Raw genomic sequence first — 12,614 nt, forward strand, 5'->3', positions numbered from 1 at the left:
TTAATGTCTGATAAACAACTACTTTTGAAAATAAGTATGTACCAAATATTGCATGGGACATACTTATACTACAAGAAAGTAGTTATTACAGATCTGCAATTCAAATGTAACCAAGCATCCTGCATGTTTACATGTATTTAGCTAAACCTGGGAACTATATACATTAATAATAGCTATTACAATTCTATATTCACTTATCTGAAACTCTGAGGCTAGATATGTCTCAGAGCTCATAGATTTTCAGATTTTCGACAAGAAATACCGTGCATATAACCACAGGTTATATAATACCTCTGCAATGTCTGGAGTGACACCCCTGAAGTGAGTACATTAACATTTCTATAGGAAACATATGCATATTCTCATAAGTGGGCTAAATACAGTCTAAAACAGCCTCATGTGAGTTAAAATCAGGTTTTGCCATCAAAGGAATTGAGGTCTGAGAGTTGTAATGCTTTCTGGGTTTGGGGTTAAGGATTGAGCATCATGAACCTGAATTACTGCTACCACCATTACTATTTTCTTTTATTCTCACAACTAGTATGATGAATGAAAACCATTATCCCGATTTTACAGATGATGAAACTGAGGCTTAGGATGGTTATGTATTTAGCCCAGGATCACGTGGCTTGTAAATGGCCAGATGGTGCTTCAAACCCAAGCCAGCCTGCCTGCCCTTATGTACAATCCTTAGCCTGCCCTTCGCTCGTTTCTTTGCATTCATTGTACAGCTCTTATTTTGCAAGAAGAAGAGGACATGGAGAAGAGGAGGAAAGGAGAGTTACGGAGAAGAGGCATCTCAGAAATGATTAGCACCTGCTCAGAAATGGTCCAGAAGGTGATCAAACACTTTCCTCTTCTGAACATTCAGCATGTGCACCACGCACACACGGCCTCTTGTTTAAGGCCCTGGCTTGGCCACAATTCCCCTGCCATGTGTACTCAACAGCTGTTCCGCAGACCCCTGGGCACACTGAAGTTCCTATTACACTAAAGAGGACTGTATCCTCGGTGAGCCTTTTGCTACAGAAACAGCAAAAAAATCAATATTTTTTTTCAACATTAGAAAGCCATTCGCCAGTGTGAAAATTAAAAACAGGACAGCAAGGCAAAACACACTAGCTGGAAGAAGGTGACATCAAATGTCAGTCTGTAAGTTTTACTCTTCCATTGTTATGATTCCTAATAAAGAACAAAACTCGTGAAGTAAGTGGTCCTTCATACAAAAAGTTGTCTAAACTCCAATTGAAAATTTCCGAGCTCAAAAATTTCAATTTCACACATCTGCAAGAACCCTACTCCAGCAAAAGCAGCAGGTGACGTGAAGTCTAAAACTTCTGATAGTCCCACCTAGTCCCTCAAACTACACCATGACATCCTCTCTCCACTGGAGAAAACCCCAGGTCAGCTGCTTAAGCTGGGAACAGGGAAGGGCCAGGGAGTTTCCAGATCATTCCAGAAGAAAGAGGATCACCCTTCCAGGGATGATATCAAGAAGTTGAAATGGTTATCTAGCCAGTAGACTCTAGTAGGTCTAGTGTTATGGAAAAAAGAACAAAGGACCAGGCCCAAAGAGAGTTGCCTGGCATGGCCCCAAGGAAAAGATGGAGAGGAGACAGACGGAGACATGAAGCTCAGCTCTGCTGCTAACTCAGGACATGGCCCTGGGCAGTTATTTAGCCTGTAGAAGCCTACATTTCCTCATCCATAAGAGGGACTGCTCATAGCACCGACTTCATAGGGGTCTTATGAAGGTTTTATGAGATGGTGCATGTAAGTCACTTAACACACAGCCTGGTTAAAAATATATATATTGATCACTTAAGAATGGAACAAGGCCGGGTGCGGTGGCTCACGCCTGTAACCCTAGCACTCTGGGAGGCTGAGGCGGGCGGATCGTTTGAGCTCAGGAGTTCGAGACCAGCCCAAGAAAGAGCGGGACCTCTGTCTCTACTTAAAAAAAAAAAAAAAAAATAGAAAGAAATTAGCTGGACGACTAAAAATATAGAAAAGATTAGCCGGGCATGGTGGTGCATGCCTGTAGTCCCAGCTACTTGGGAGGCTGAGGCAGAAGGATTGCTTGAGCCCAGGAGTTTAAGGTTGCTGTGAGCTAGGCTGATGCCACGGCACTCACTCTAGCCCGGGCAACAGAGTGAGACCCTGTCTCAAAAAGAAAACAAAAAAAAAGAATGGAACAAAAAAGAACTCTAATAACATAATTATCTAACCCATTACCTCTGTATATGGCGTCAGAGTTCACGAGCTCTTTCACCTACGTCTTTCCCATCTCAGTAAATGCCACCACCCAATCTAAGTGTCATCCCCAATTCTCTGCTTTTGCTCACAGCCCATATGGAATCCTTCAGCAGGCCCTCGACCTTCTAACCCCCTACACACTGTCCCTCCCCATATCTTGAATTCAAGCCAGCCTTTCCTCTCACCTGGCTCACTAAGTCTCCTGCCCCGGCAACCTTCTTGAATTCTTGCTCCCTATGGTGTCTTCTCCACCCAGAAACACTCTCTAACGGAGCTCTCCACAGAGGGATCCTTGTAAATGCTGGTGAAAGGTACTCTCACTTTCTTAAAACATATCAGAAACTTTTGAGCACACTTAAGAAAAAACCAAACTTACTGGCACCTGAGCCCCCACCCCTATCACCTGCACTCTGCTCCTCACCCGGCAGGCCCCTCCCATTCCCCAAGTCTGCCAAGCTCTTTGGGACCTTTGCCCCACCTGGCAAGCCCTTGCCTCAATCTTCATACAGCAGTTCTCTTCTCTCATCATTTTTTTTTAATTTTTTGAGACAGAGTGTCACTTTGTTGCCCGGGCTAGAGTGCCGTGGCGTCAGCCCAGCTCACAGCAACCTCAAACTCCTGGGCTCAAGCAATCCTCCTGCCTCAGCCTCCTGAGTAGCTGGGACTACAGGCATGTGCCACCATGCCCGGCTAATTTTTTCTATATAGATTTTTAGTTGGCCAGCTAATTTCTTTCTATTTTTAGTAGAGACGGGGTCTCGCTCTTGCTCAGGCTGGTCTCGAACTTCTGAGCTGAAACGATCCACCCGCCTTGGCCTCCCAGAGTGCTAGGATTACAGGCGTGAGCCACTGGCCTCCTTCTCTCATCATTGAGGGTCACCTTCAAGGTCATGTCCTCAGACTTTTCTATCTAGCCATCCTATCACTTGCTTTCACATTATTCTATTTGAATATTTTTAAATTTTTTCCATAATATATACCACTAACTGACATTTTTCTTTTCTTCTTTTTAGAGACATGTCCTAACTATATTGCCCAGGCTGGCCTCAAGCAATCTTCCCACCGCAGCCTCCCAAGTAGCTGGGACTACAGGTGCATACCACCTTGATGTTTTTCTTATGCATTGATTGCCTTGTGTCCTATATTGTCTTTCTTCCCATACCTGGTTCACTGCTACATTCCCAAAACCTAACTCAGTGCCTGGCATATATAAATATTAGGTGAATTTGTTCATTAATCTTTTCTCTTAAGGCCAAGAGGAAGGTGAAAGGGCCACATGCTTAATTTGTCCTGTGACTTTCCCTCTGGAAAACGCACTGGTGTCTCTGCCCACTTAAAGAATGGGGATGGGAGCTAGAATCCAGCTCCTACAAATCTAAGCCCTAACGCTGATTGGGGGGGATCTAACAGTTATGTGTAGCGTCTCCCAATTCCCCCTACTTACTTTCTGCGTCCTGACCGAAAATCACAGAGTGCCTTGACTGCTCTGTGACCAGCCAGGAGCAGGTTTTCCCCAGCAGGCTTAGATCCCAAACCAGGGCCTTGAACATTCCCAGGCACTGATAGAGGTACCTAGGTTTATTGCCCAAAGCACTGAAAGAAACTGGCCCCAGCCCTGACCCAAATTCCTAAAAACCTCACACAAACTCCATGTGCTGACACCCCGGCTGCGGACACACCTAGGTAGAACAGCCCTCTTCTCTCACTGTCCGTTGTGAGGATATGCTGCGGCACTCCATGCAAGATCCCCTCATTAATGCTTTGGGCTGAGTACCCTCGCATTTACCACTTCTTTATTTGGAATCCCGACTGGCCCCATCGCAGGATGCTTTGGGGCACTCCCTCATGTCACCGTTTTTGGGGTGACTCCAACCACGCGCTCAATGGGACAAAACACTGTGGCAAAGCTGAGGCAACTTCCAGCACTCATCTTCACCTTGAGGTCCCCACTGATACACAGCCTGGTCACCTCAACAGAAGCTTGGCTCACGATGCAGAATACAAGGACCCAGAGGGACTCACAGTGACAGTGGAAGTGTGGATTTACAAAGAATCCCTGCTTTGATGCAGGGCAGGGCAGACCCGCTAAGCAGAAGGTACACAAAGACTGCTAAAGATAAATAGGAACCTAGAGCCAGCTGAGCCAGCAGAAGGCAGATGGTGTCTGCCTGCGGATCTTAAGACAGCCCATTCAGCCTTCCAAGCCCCTTCCTGATTCCCTGATAATGATGCCTAGAATATAGCACAGCTGTTTTCTGCAAGGAAAAGGAAAACAGGAAACCTAGGCTCCACTATTTCACACCAAAACTTGAAAGCAAACTTAAAATGTCTTCAAAATTGCATTTCGTACTTGGTAAGCCTCAAGCAAACAAAAGATTAAAAATACCACCTGTTTTCTCTTCCACTCCCCAAGGTACCATAATTATAACTTGACACAGGATGGAAAACTGTGACTTACCAGCTTCGATGCATTCTGGCTCCAGGCAGTACTCCTGTTTAGCTTGGAGACTTAGGAGACCTTGACTCACTGAAAAAAACAGACCAAAATAAATGACTGGCTTGTAGCAGACCACCAGCGGGTAAACCACCCTCATGCACACATGCAAGACATTTGATATCAGTTCATCCTTCTCAGTGTTGACGCAGTATTCAAAACCCCAGTTGGAGTCAGGCCGGTGGCTCATGCCTGTAATCTCAACAGTTTGAGAGGCCAAGGTGGGAGAATTGCTTGAGGCAGGAGTTCGAGACCAGCCCGAGCAAAATAGCGAGACCTCCATCTCTACCATAAATAGAAAAATTAGCCAGGTGTGGCAGTGCACACCTGTAGTCCCCTCTACTCAGGAGGCTGAGGCAGGAGGTTCATTTGGGCCCAGGAGTTCGAGGTTGCAGTGAGCTATGAACATGCCACTGCACTCCAGCCTGGGCAACAGTGCAAGACCCTATCTCAATTTAAAAAAAAGAAAAAACAGTTGGCTCAATGTCACAGAACCAGACTCTGAGTAACCTAGGTAAGTCTCTTGGTTGCTCTGAAATTCAGTTCTCTCGTACGGAAGACGAGTGAGGGAGTGGGCACTAGATCGGTGCTCCTGAGAGTATGGTCCCCAGAGTAGCAGCAGCAGCAGCAGCAGCACCTGGGAGCTTGTTAGAGATGCAGATTCTCAAACCCACTCCAGCCCTTCTGACTCAGCAATTCTGGGCATGGGGCCCAGCTCCAGGTGGTTCTGACGCAAGCTCAAGGTTGAGAACCACGGGGGTGAGATGATCTTTAAAGTCTCTTCTGTCTCCGATTACCTGTGGTTTAAGTTTCATACTTTCACTCTTTATGGTTATAACTACATCCTCATCTTAAAAGATGGGAAAATTGAAACTTTTAAACTAGGTGATTTGGAGCAAATCAGAGTGGATGGAGAAAGCCAGTGTGTGTGGCATTCAGAGCCCTGTCTTATCTAAATCATCCACACAGGTATGAACAAAAAACGAGTAGGGGAAAAGAGTATGCTATATATAACTCAGTCATCTAGCAATGGAGCCATTGTCTGCCTGCCCTGGACCCTACAAACCCTCCTCCCACCAGGCCCAGCCTAGCTTCCAGACATATGCAGCTTTGTGGACCAAGCTTCCAGCTACTTCCAAAGAAAAAATAAACCCTCCAAAATTGAAATAGCTTTCCACCAATGGCTTAATTTCCCCATGTGTCTGGCTGGCAACATTATCTAAATGGATTTCTGCAGAAGTAGAGGAGGGAGCCCAATTTGTCAACTCCAGGTAGCACGTGGGCATTAGCAGATGTGAGTTTAAGATTTCAAAAATATTTTTGGTAACCGAGGTAGTTCTGGAGAATTCATTCTTGCTGTTCTCTGTGGACAGAAACAAGGAATTATTTGGAGATGTGGCCATGGGGAGATGGATGGTGGGGGTGATGGTGCCCAGGGCCCTCCGTGGCAGGATCAGAAAGTGTGGCAGTACCTATATTTCTTCTAGAGTTGAAAAATCTGCAGATCACTTCCCGGTGTGGCAATTGTTATTATTCAGCAACCCACATTCTAAGAGGAGCCTGCTTTTTCTTTGCTGTTTTCTCTGCTGCCATCTTCCAAACGGCCTTTTTACCTGTGTTCCATTATAGATTCAAAAAAACTGACTATAGAACAGTTCAGGTCTATTTTTAAGAAAAGAAGTTTCTTAGCATAAAGGTGTGCTTTGATTTTTGTAAAAAGCAAAAAAAGTAAAAATATATATGGGCAGCATAAAGATTAGTGTGGAATATTCCAACATACTTGGGTGGTGGGACCATGTGTTGACCAAATGTCCTTTAATGAGCATGTGTTATTTTTTTATAATGGAAAAAGAAACTTTATTGTAAACAATAATATTTTTATCATTCTAGACAATACCTTCTTGATCCTAGCCTTATTTTTTTAAAGCTAATGAAATGATTAAAGACTTACTCTTTTTCATGTGACAATGGAAAAAAAAGACAAACTCTGTAAAATAATTTTAAAGAGATTTATTCTGAGCCAAATTTAAGGATCATAACCTGGAGCCATGCCCAAGAGGCCTTGAGCAAGTGGACTCGCTGTGGCTGGGTTACAGTTTGGTTTTATACATTTTAGGGAGACAGGGGTTATAGGTAAAGTCATAAATCAATACGTGGGACTCATACATTGGTTTGGCCCAAAAAGGTGGGCCATCTTGAAGCCGGGGCTTGTAAGTTATAGGTGGGTTTAAAGATTTTTTGGCTTGTAATTGTTTAAAGACATGAAGTTTTGTCTAAAGGCTTGGAATGTTTTAACATAGTTGCTGTTTATCAGAGATAAGCCACCAGACATAGATTTGTTGTGTAAATTGAGGGCCTGCAGGTGTGTCTTGCATACCCTTAGGCTTGTTAATGGGTTACAAAGGATGTCCCCAAGAAGGGAGAGGGGCATGATGAGGCATGTCTGACCTCCCTCCTCCTGGCAGGCATTTTAGTTTTAGGATATTCCAGGCCGGGCGCGGTGGCTCACGCCTGTAATCCTAGCACTCTGGGAGGCCGAGGTGGGCGGATCGTTTGAGCTCAGGAGTTCGAGACCAGCCTGAGCAAGAGCGAGACCCCATCTCTACTAAAAATAGAAAGAAATTATATGGACAGCTAAAAATATATATAGAAAAAATTAGCCGGGCATGGTGGTGCATGCCTGTAGTCCCAGCTACTCGGGAGGCTGAGACAGGAGGATCGCTTAAGCCCAGGAGTTTGAGGTTGCTGTGAGCTAGGCTGACGCCACGGCACTCACTCTAGCCTGGGCAACAGAGTGAGACTCTGTCTCAAAAAAAAAAAAAAAAAAAAAAAAAAGAAAAAAAAAAGAAAAGGATATTCCTTTGGCCACGAGGGGGTCCATTCAGTCAGCCGGTGGGGGGGGGGGGGTGAGCCTTAAAATTTTATTTTAGTTCATACATGAAAAATAATTCTTGACCCAAAACCTCCAAGGAAGCAGAACTAAAATCAGATATCTTTATCCGATGATGAGTAAAAGGAAGGTTTTTAATTTAATTAATTAACTGGGACTCAGACAAACCCATCCCTTCAAGAAAGGGCATTACATCCATGAGGGATTATTTTAAGATCCTACAAATAAATAAGGATCAAAAAACCCACCCAGGTAATGTGAAGGTGTAAGTGACAATGGAGACAATAAAAATATTTTTAATATAAAAAATTAAAATGTTACTTTTTCCTGGTTAGGAGCTTAAAAAAAAACTTAAATAGCAGTTTGGTTTCTCATTTTAGATTTCTCTATAACCAGTGGAAATGCCGTCAGAAGGCACGAGCTAAATCCAGTCCACTGCCTGTTTCCGTGGCTTTTACATTTTTTAATGATTGAGAAAAATCAAAAGAAAGCTAATATTTTATGGCATGGGGAAATTATATAAAATTCAAATTTCAGTATCCATAAATCAGATTGTCTTGGCACACAGCCATGCCCATTCATGTACATATTGTCTATGGCTGTTTTCATGCTACAAGAGAGTTGCTGAGACCGTATGGCCTACAGAGCTGAAAATATTTGCTATCTGGCCTTTGACAGAGAAAATTCGCTGGCCACTGCATCTGAGAAACAGATTGTGGGGAGGAAAGAGAGGAGAAGAAGAAAGGACACTCGAAAATAAACTGGTTATAGGCATATTCTAGTGCTCTAGGCTCTCTGAAACCATCACAAGGCCACTGGCAATCACTCTTCCTGCAGAAGCACTAAGGTTTCGAAGACAGATTATCCCAGAGCCTCTGATACAAAGAAGAGGTAAGAAAGGATGCTAGAAATTACAGACATGTGACTGAAGACTGAACTTGGACAAAGTCAACCAGGAAGTGCCTTAAAGAGGTGACATCCCTAACTAGAATATTGCCATAAAGAACACTGCCTGGCAGGGTCCCTGGAGATTTTCAGACAAGGACTTTGCTAGGTACACAGTGGAGGTGGGTGGCAGAGCCTGGGGGCAGAGGGTGAGTCTGAAATATTGCAGAAATATTTCACAACAAGTATCCCTGAATGTATACATCCAAATGGACGTGGTCACCTGAAGCAATGCTTCTCAAACTTGCATTTGCAAATGAATCCCCTGGGGATCTTGCAAAAATGCAGATTGTGAATCAGCAGGTATGGGAGGGGGAGCTCAAGCTCCCAATTGATGCTGCTACTGCTGGTCCATGGATCATACTTTGAGAAGCAAAGATGTAAAGAGGCTACACCCTTAGTTTGTTCTTATTCTGTAACATCATTAGAGCTCCTCTTAGAGATTCAAGGTGAGAGCCAGGTTTCTGGGCACACTGGAAAGAAGTTCTATTTTCTGTTTTATGTAGGCCTCTTTATCCATAACAGCATTGCCTGGCCTGATGAATTTTACTTTGCTCTGTTTCCAAAGAATCATTTTATCCCAAAGAACAAAGATTTGCTGCCATGGAGAATCTTCCAATTGATATGCCACAGCCTCAGAATGTAATCATAAAAGGAGAGTTTCAAAAAAGTTTCAAGCCATGGTAACATCATTAAAAAGAGTACATATTTTTATAGCAGCACAATTCACAATTGTAAAGATGCGGAAACAACCCAAGTGCCCATCAATACATGAGTGGATTAATAAAATGTGGTATATGTATACCATGGAGTTCTACTCAGCCACAAAAAACAATGGTGATCTAGCACCTCTTGTATTATCCTGGATAGAGTTGGAACCCATTCTACTAAGTGAAGTATCACAAGAATGGAAAAACAAGCACCACATGTACTCACTATCAAATCGGTATTAACTGATCAACTCTTACGTCCACATTTAGTAGTAACTTTCATTGGGTGTTGGGCAGGTGAGGGGGGAGGAAGGGATGGGTATATACACACCTAAATGGGTACAGTGCGCACCGTCAGGGGAATGAACATGCTTGAAGCTCTAACTCGGGTGGGGCAAGGGCAATAAATGTAACCTAAACATTTGTACCCCCGAAATATGCTGAAATAAAATAAATAAATAAAATTTAAAAACTCTCTCCTAAAAAAAAAAATAAAAACAATAATCGTTTGGATTTTAAGTTTGAGAGTGTTTGCAAAACCTCACCTTGTAGTCACTTCCCACATAGTATGTATCTTTCAGCAAGCCCATAGAATTTTTCCTCCAGTTTTGAATTTCAACAGAGGACACCTGTCTAAACCAAGTGCTGAGAAATCTCACAACAGTTTTCAAGAGCCGAAAATTCAGTTGCAGGAGTAGGAGGATTAGCTTTACCAGAAAGCAATAAGCCCACCTAATTTCCTAAATCTTCAGCCACAGAAAACATGGAAAGATGGTTTGCTCATTTTAGCAGAGTTTTCAACCACGCAACCCTAACTCTTTTAAAAGTTTAATTACTGGTTTTCTCCTGCCAAAATAAACATGGCCTCCTGCATCCTGTATATGCCAAGAAATGTTTCCAGGCTTGCTACATTTCAAGCTGCACCTAGAATCTCCTAAGTATAGGGCTTTTTCCTAGGTGTCTTTCAAGCTAAAGAAGTATTATGGGTTGTATGAGAAAAATAAAAAGAGTTCAGAAGCCTAGAATTTTAGAACATTCCTCACCCCTTTCCAAGATAGTTGATTCTTTTTCATAGGAATACACCTTTATCATCATATATACTCTCTGGGTACATCATTCTCACCAAGAGTCATTAAAATAATTGAATCACAATATCTTTCAACTCTCAGGAGGAAAGCCTCTGTTTTCCTTCATAATAATTTTTTAATCTAATAGAAAGGCAGAGTTAAAACTGCATCTCACCAGAGTCGCTGGATTAGAAAGGAATTAAAGACTACTATAAGAGGTTCACTTTAAAGGACTGATTTGTATTTTGTGAATTAAGTTTCACGATTTGTTCAGACAAACATTAACAAATGTCAAATGGAAAGAAGTGCCAGCATGGTTTTGATCACAAGGTGAAGCCTTTCCTCCCAAAATAAATGAAAGTCTCTGACTCTAAATTTATAAACACTCATTTTGCTAAACATTTTTCTGCCCAGGGCAACTGAATCCTCCAGCCACTTTAAGCCACTTAGACTCACTTTGCTTTCTGGACTATACATTTGGTACTTGGGTATATTTATTTATTGAACTTCCTAAAGAAAAGCCTTCTTTTTCATTTGCATATTTGATAGAAACTAAGGAGGCACCACCTACTAACACAAGCAAACAACCACACACCTGCGTTATGACAAGTTTTGCTAGCATAAAGCACAAGGAAACTTCTCGCACCTGCCCAGTTCCCCTGGCCTCCAGTGTTCCACTTACCTAGAAAGAGGATCGTGCCCAGCACCACGGTACCACCGATGAACACGACCAGGGCAATTCGAGTGCCTCTGTTGGCTGTCTTTCTAGTCTCAACGCTGCTCCCTGTTTCTGCTTCCATCAGAAGGGCCAGAGAGAGCACTCGAGAAGAAAGTCACTTGTCGTGGTTTGGTGGCTGGTCTCAAGAGGCTGTTAGGCGTTGACATCCAAGTCTCTCTTGCTCTTCCACTAATGGACAGCTTTAAAAAATTCCCGTCAGGGAATCTCCCCTCGCCACCCTTTTTCAAATAATTCTTCACAAATGAAATTTGAAAAACCAAAAATATTGGTTGCCTTGGCTTCCCCCCTGACTAGACAAAACAAACAGTGGTTGCTTTATCTTGGTGCTCTCCCTCAGCAAAGTCCCTCTCAACCGACCGTTTGGCAGGCTCTTCTGTCAAGCGTTCCGAGTATACATGTTTTACTATGTTCCTGAACAGATGTTTTAGCTATTTAAATGTATAGTCACTCGGGGAGGAAAAAAACAATTGCTTTATCAAAACTGGATTCTCGTCAAACTCCCCCAAACCATGATAAGTTAGGTGGTGAGGATTCGCCAGACCCACTTCAAGATCTCAATTAATCATGTAATTCTGTTGCAGCAATCATTCTGCTTGCCTGAATTGTCCTCATCAAAGATATTCTTTCAGTGTGTGAGTTCCTTTTTAAAGCCTTCTAAGAGTTCCTAGGATATCCTGGAGCATTTTATTTTAGGAACTTTGTGTATGATAGCATGTGCCAAAAATCAGAGTCATAGTCCGGTGCAGTGCAAAGTAGCAATTAAGACAACCTACAGAGGCTGATGGTTTGGACTGGAACTTTTTCTTAAGGAAGAAGGAAAAGCACTTCCTCTTTGCGGTGCTAAGAATTGTACAAAAAACAGTCAAGTGTATGAATTAAGCTTATTAGCAACCACAAAAGATAGGGTGAAAGATTTTTGCTTTGCATGCTTCGGTGAAAAGTGCACCCATGCAGTCTGTCCTTCACTTCCACTGCGGTAGCCACTGGTTAGTATGTTTTTGTGTTTACATAAAGCATCCATTTCAGCAGGTTCCCCAGGATGAATTCAAAGGAAACTGGTTTTATTGGAAAGACTGATTAATGACTGGGTCTTTGATTTCTCTGATTATAATGATTTAAATTATAAAAATTTACTTTCTTCATGGGAAAGAGCAACTGATATTCCAATGCTACTGCTGAAATAATACAGATTTTATTATCTAATGATATAGATATTAATTTGCAACACAATTACTACCTACTTGTTTTTGATTTGCTGGAGGTCATAAGACAGTGGGAGTGGGGAATTCAACTACACCTAGAAACGAGTAGAGCAATTTTCTCAATGTAAAACTTGTGTGCATGGCTTTGGGGGTCACATCAGAGCTCAGAGGGTGCTGATGAGCTCAACATAACATGACCACATATTCATGGTCCTATCTGACTTGTCTTGGTCAGGCCTTAAGCCCTTAGCATGAACTTCTCCCAACTTTTTGGGCTTATTCTATAACACACCTTACTTTCTGCTCATTTC

At 42.7% G+C, this 12,614-nt stretch overlaps 1 protein-coding gene across 2 annotated transcripts in view; it reads right to left on the minus strand.

Annotated features, from left to right (window-relative positions):
* PHEX (phosphate regulating endopeptidase X-linked) overlaps positions 1–11,162 on the minus strand; it is a 201,560-nt gene extending 190,398 nt beyond the window's left edge. For both annotated transcript variants that reach the window (XM_069463593.1, XM_069463594.1), the window contains exons 1-2: positions 11,045–11,162; positions 4,715–4,783 (exon numbers count right to left, since the gene is read on the minus strand). In XM_069463593.1, coding sequence (XP_069319694.1) covers positions 4,715–4,783; positions 11,045–11,162 — 187 coding nt within the window. The remainder of the gene's footprint in view (positions 1–4,714; positions 4,784–11,044) is intronic.
* Positions 11,163–12,614: the final 1,452 nt, after the last annotated feature.

The sequence above is a fragment of the Eulemur rufifrons genome, chromosome 30, assembly GCF_041146395.1.
Source record: "Eulemur rufifrons isolate Redbay chromosome 30, OSU_ERuf_1, whole genome shotgun sequence".
Classification (NCBI taxonomy): domain Eukaryota; kingdom Metazoa; phylum Chordata; class Mammalia; order Primates; family Lemuridae; genus Eulemur; species Eulemur rufifrons.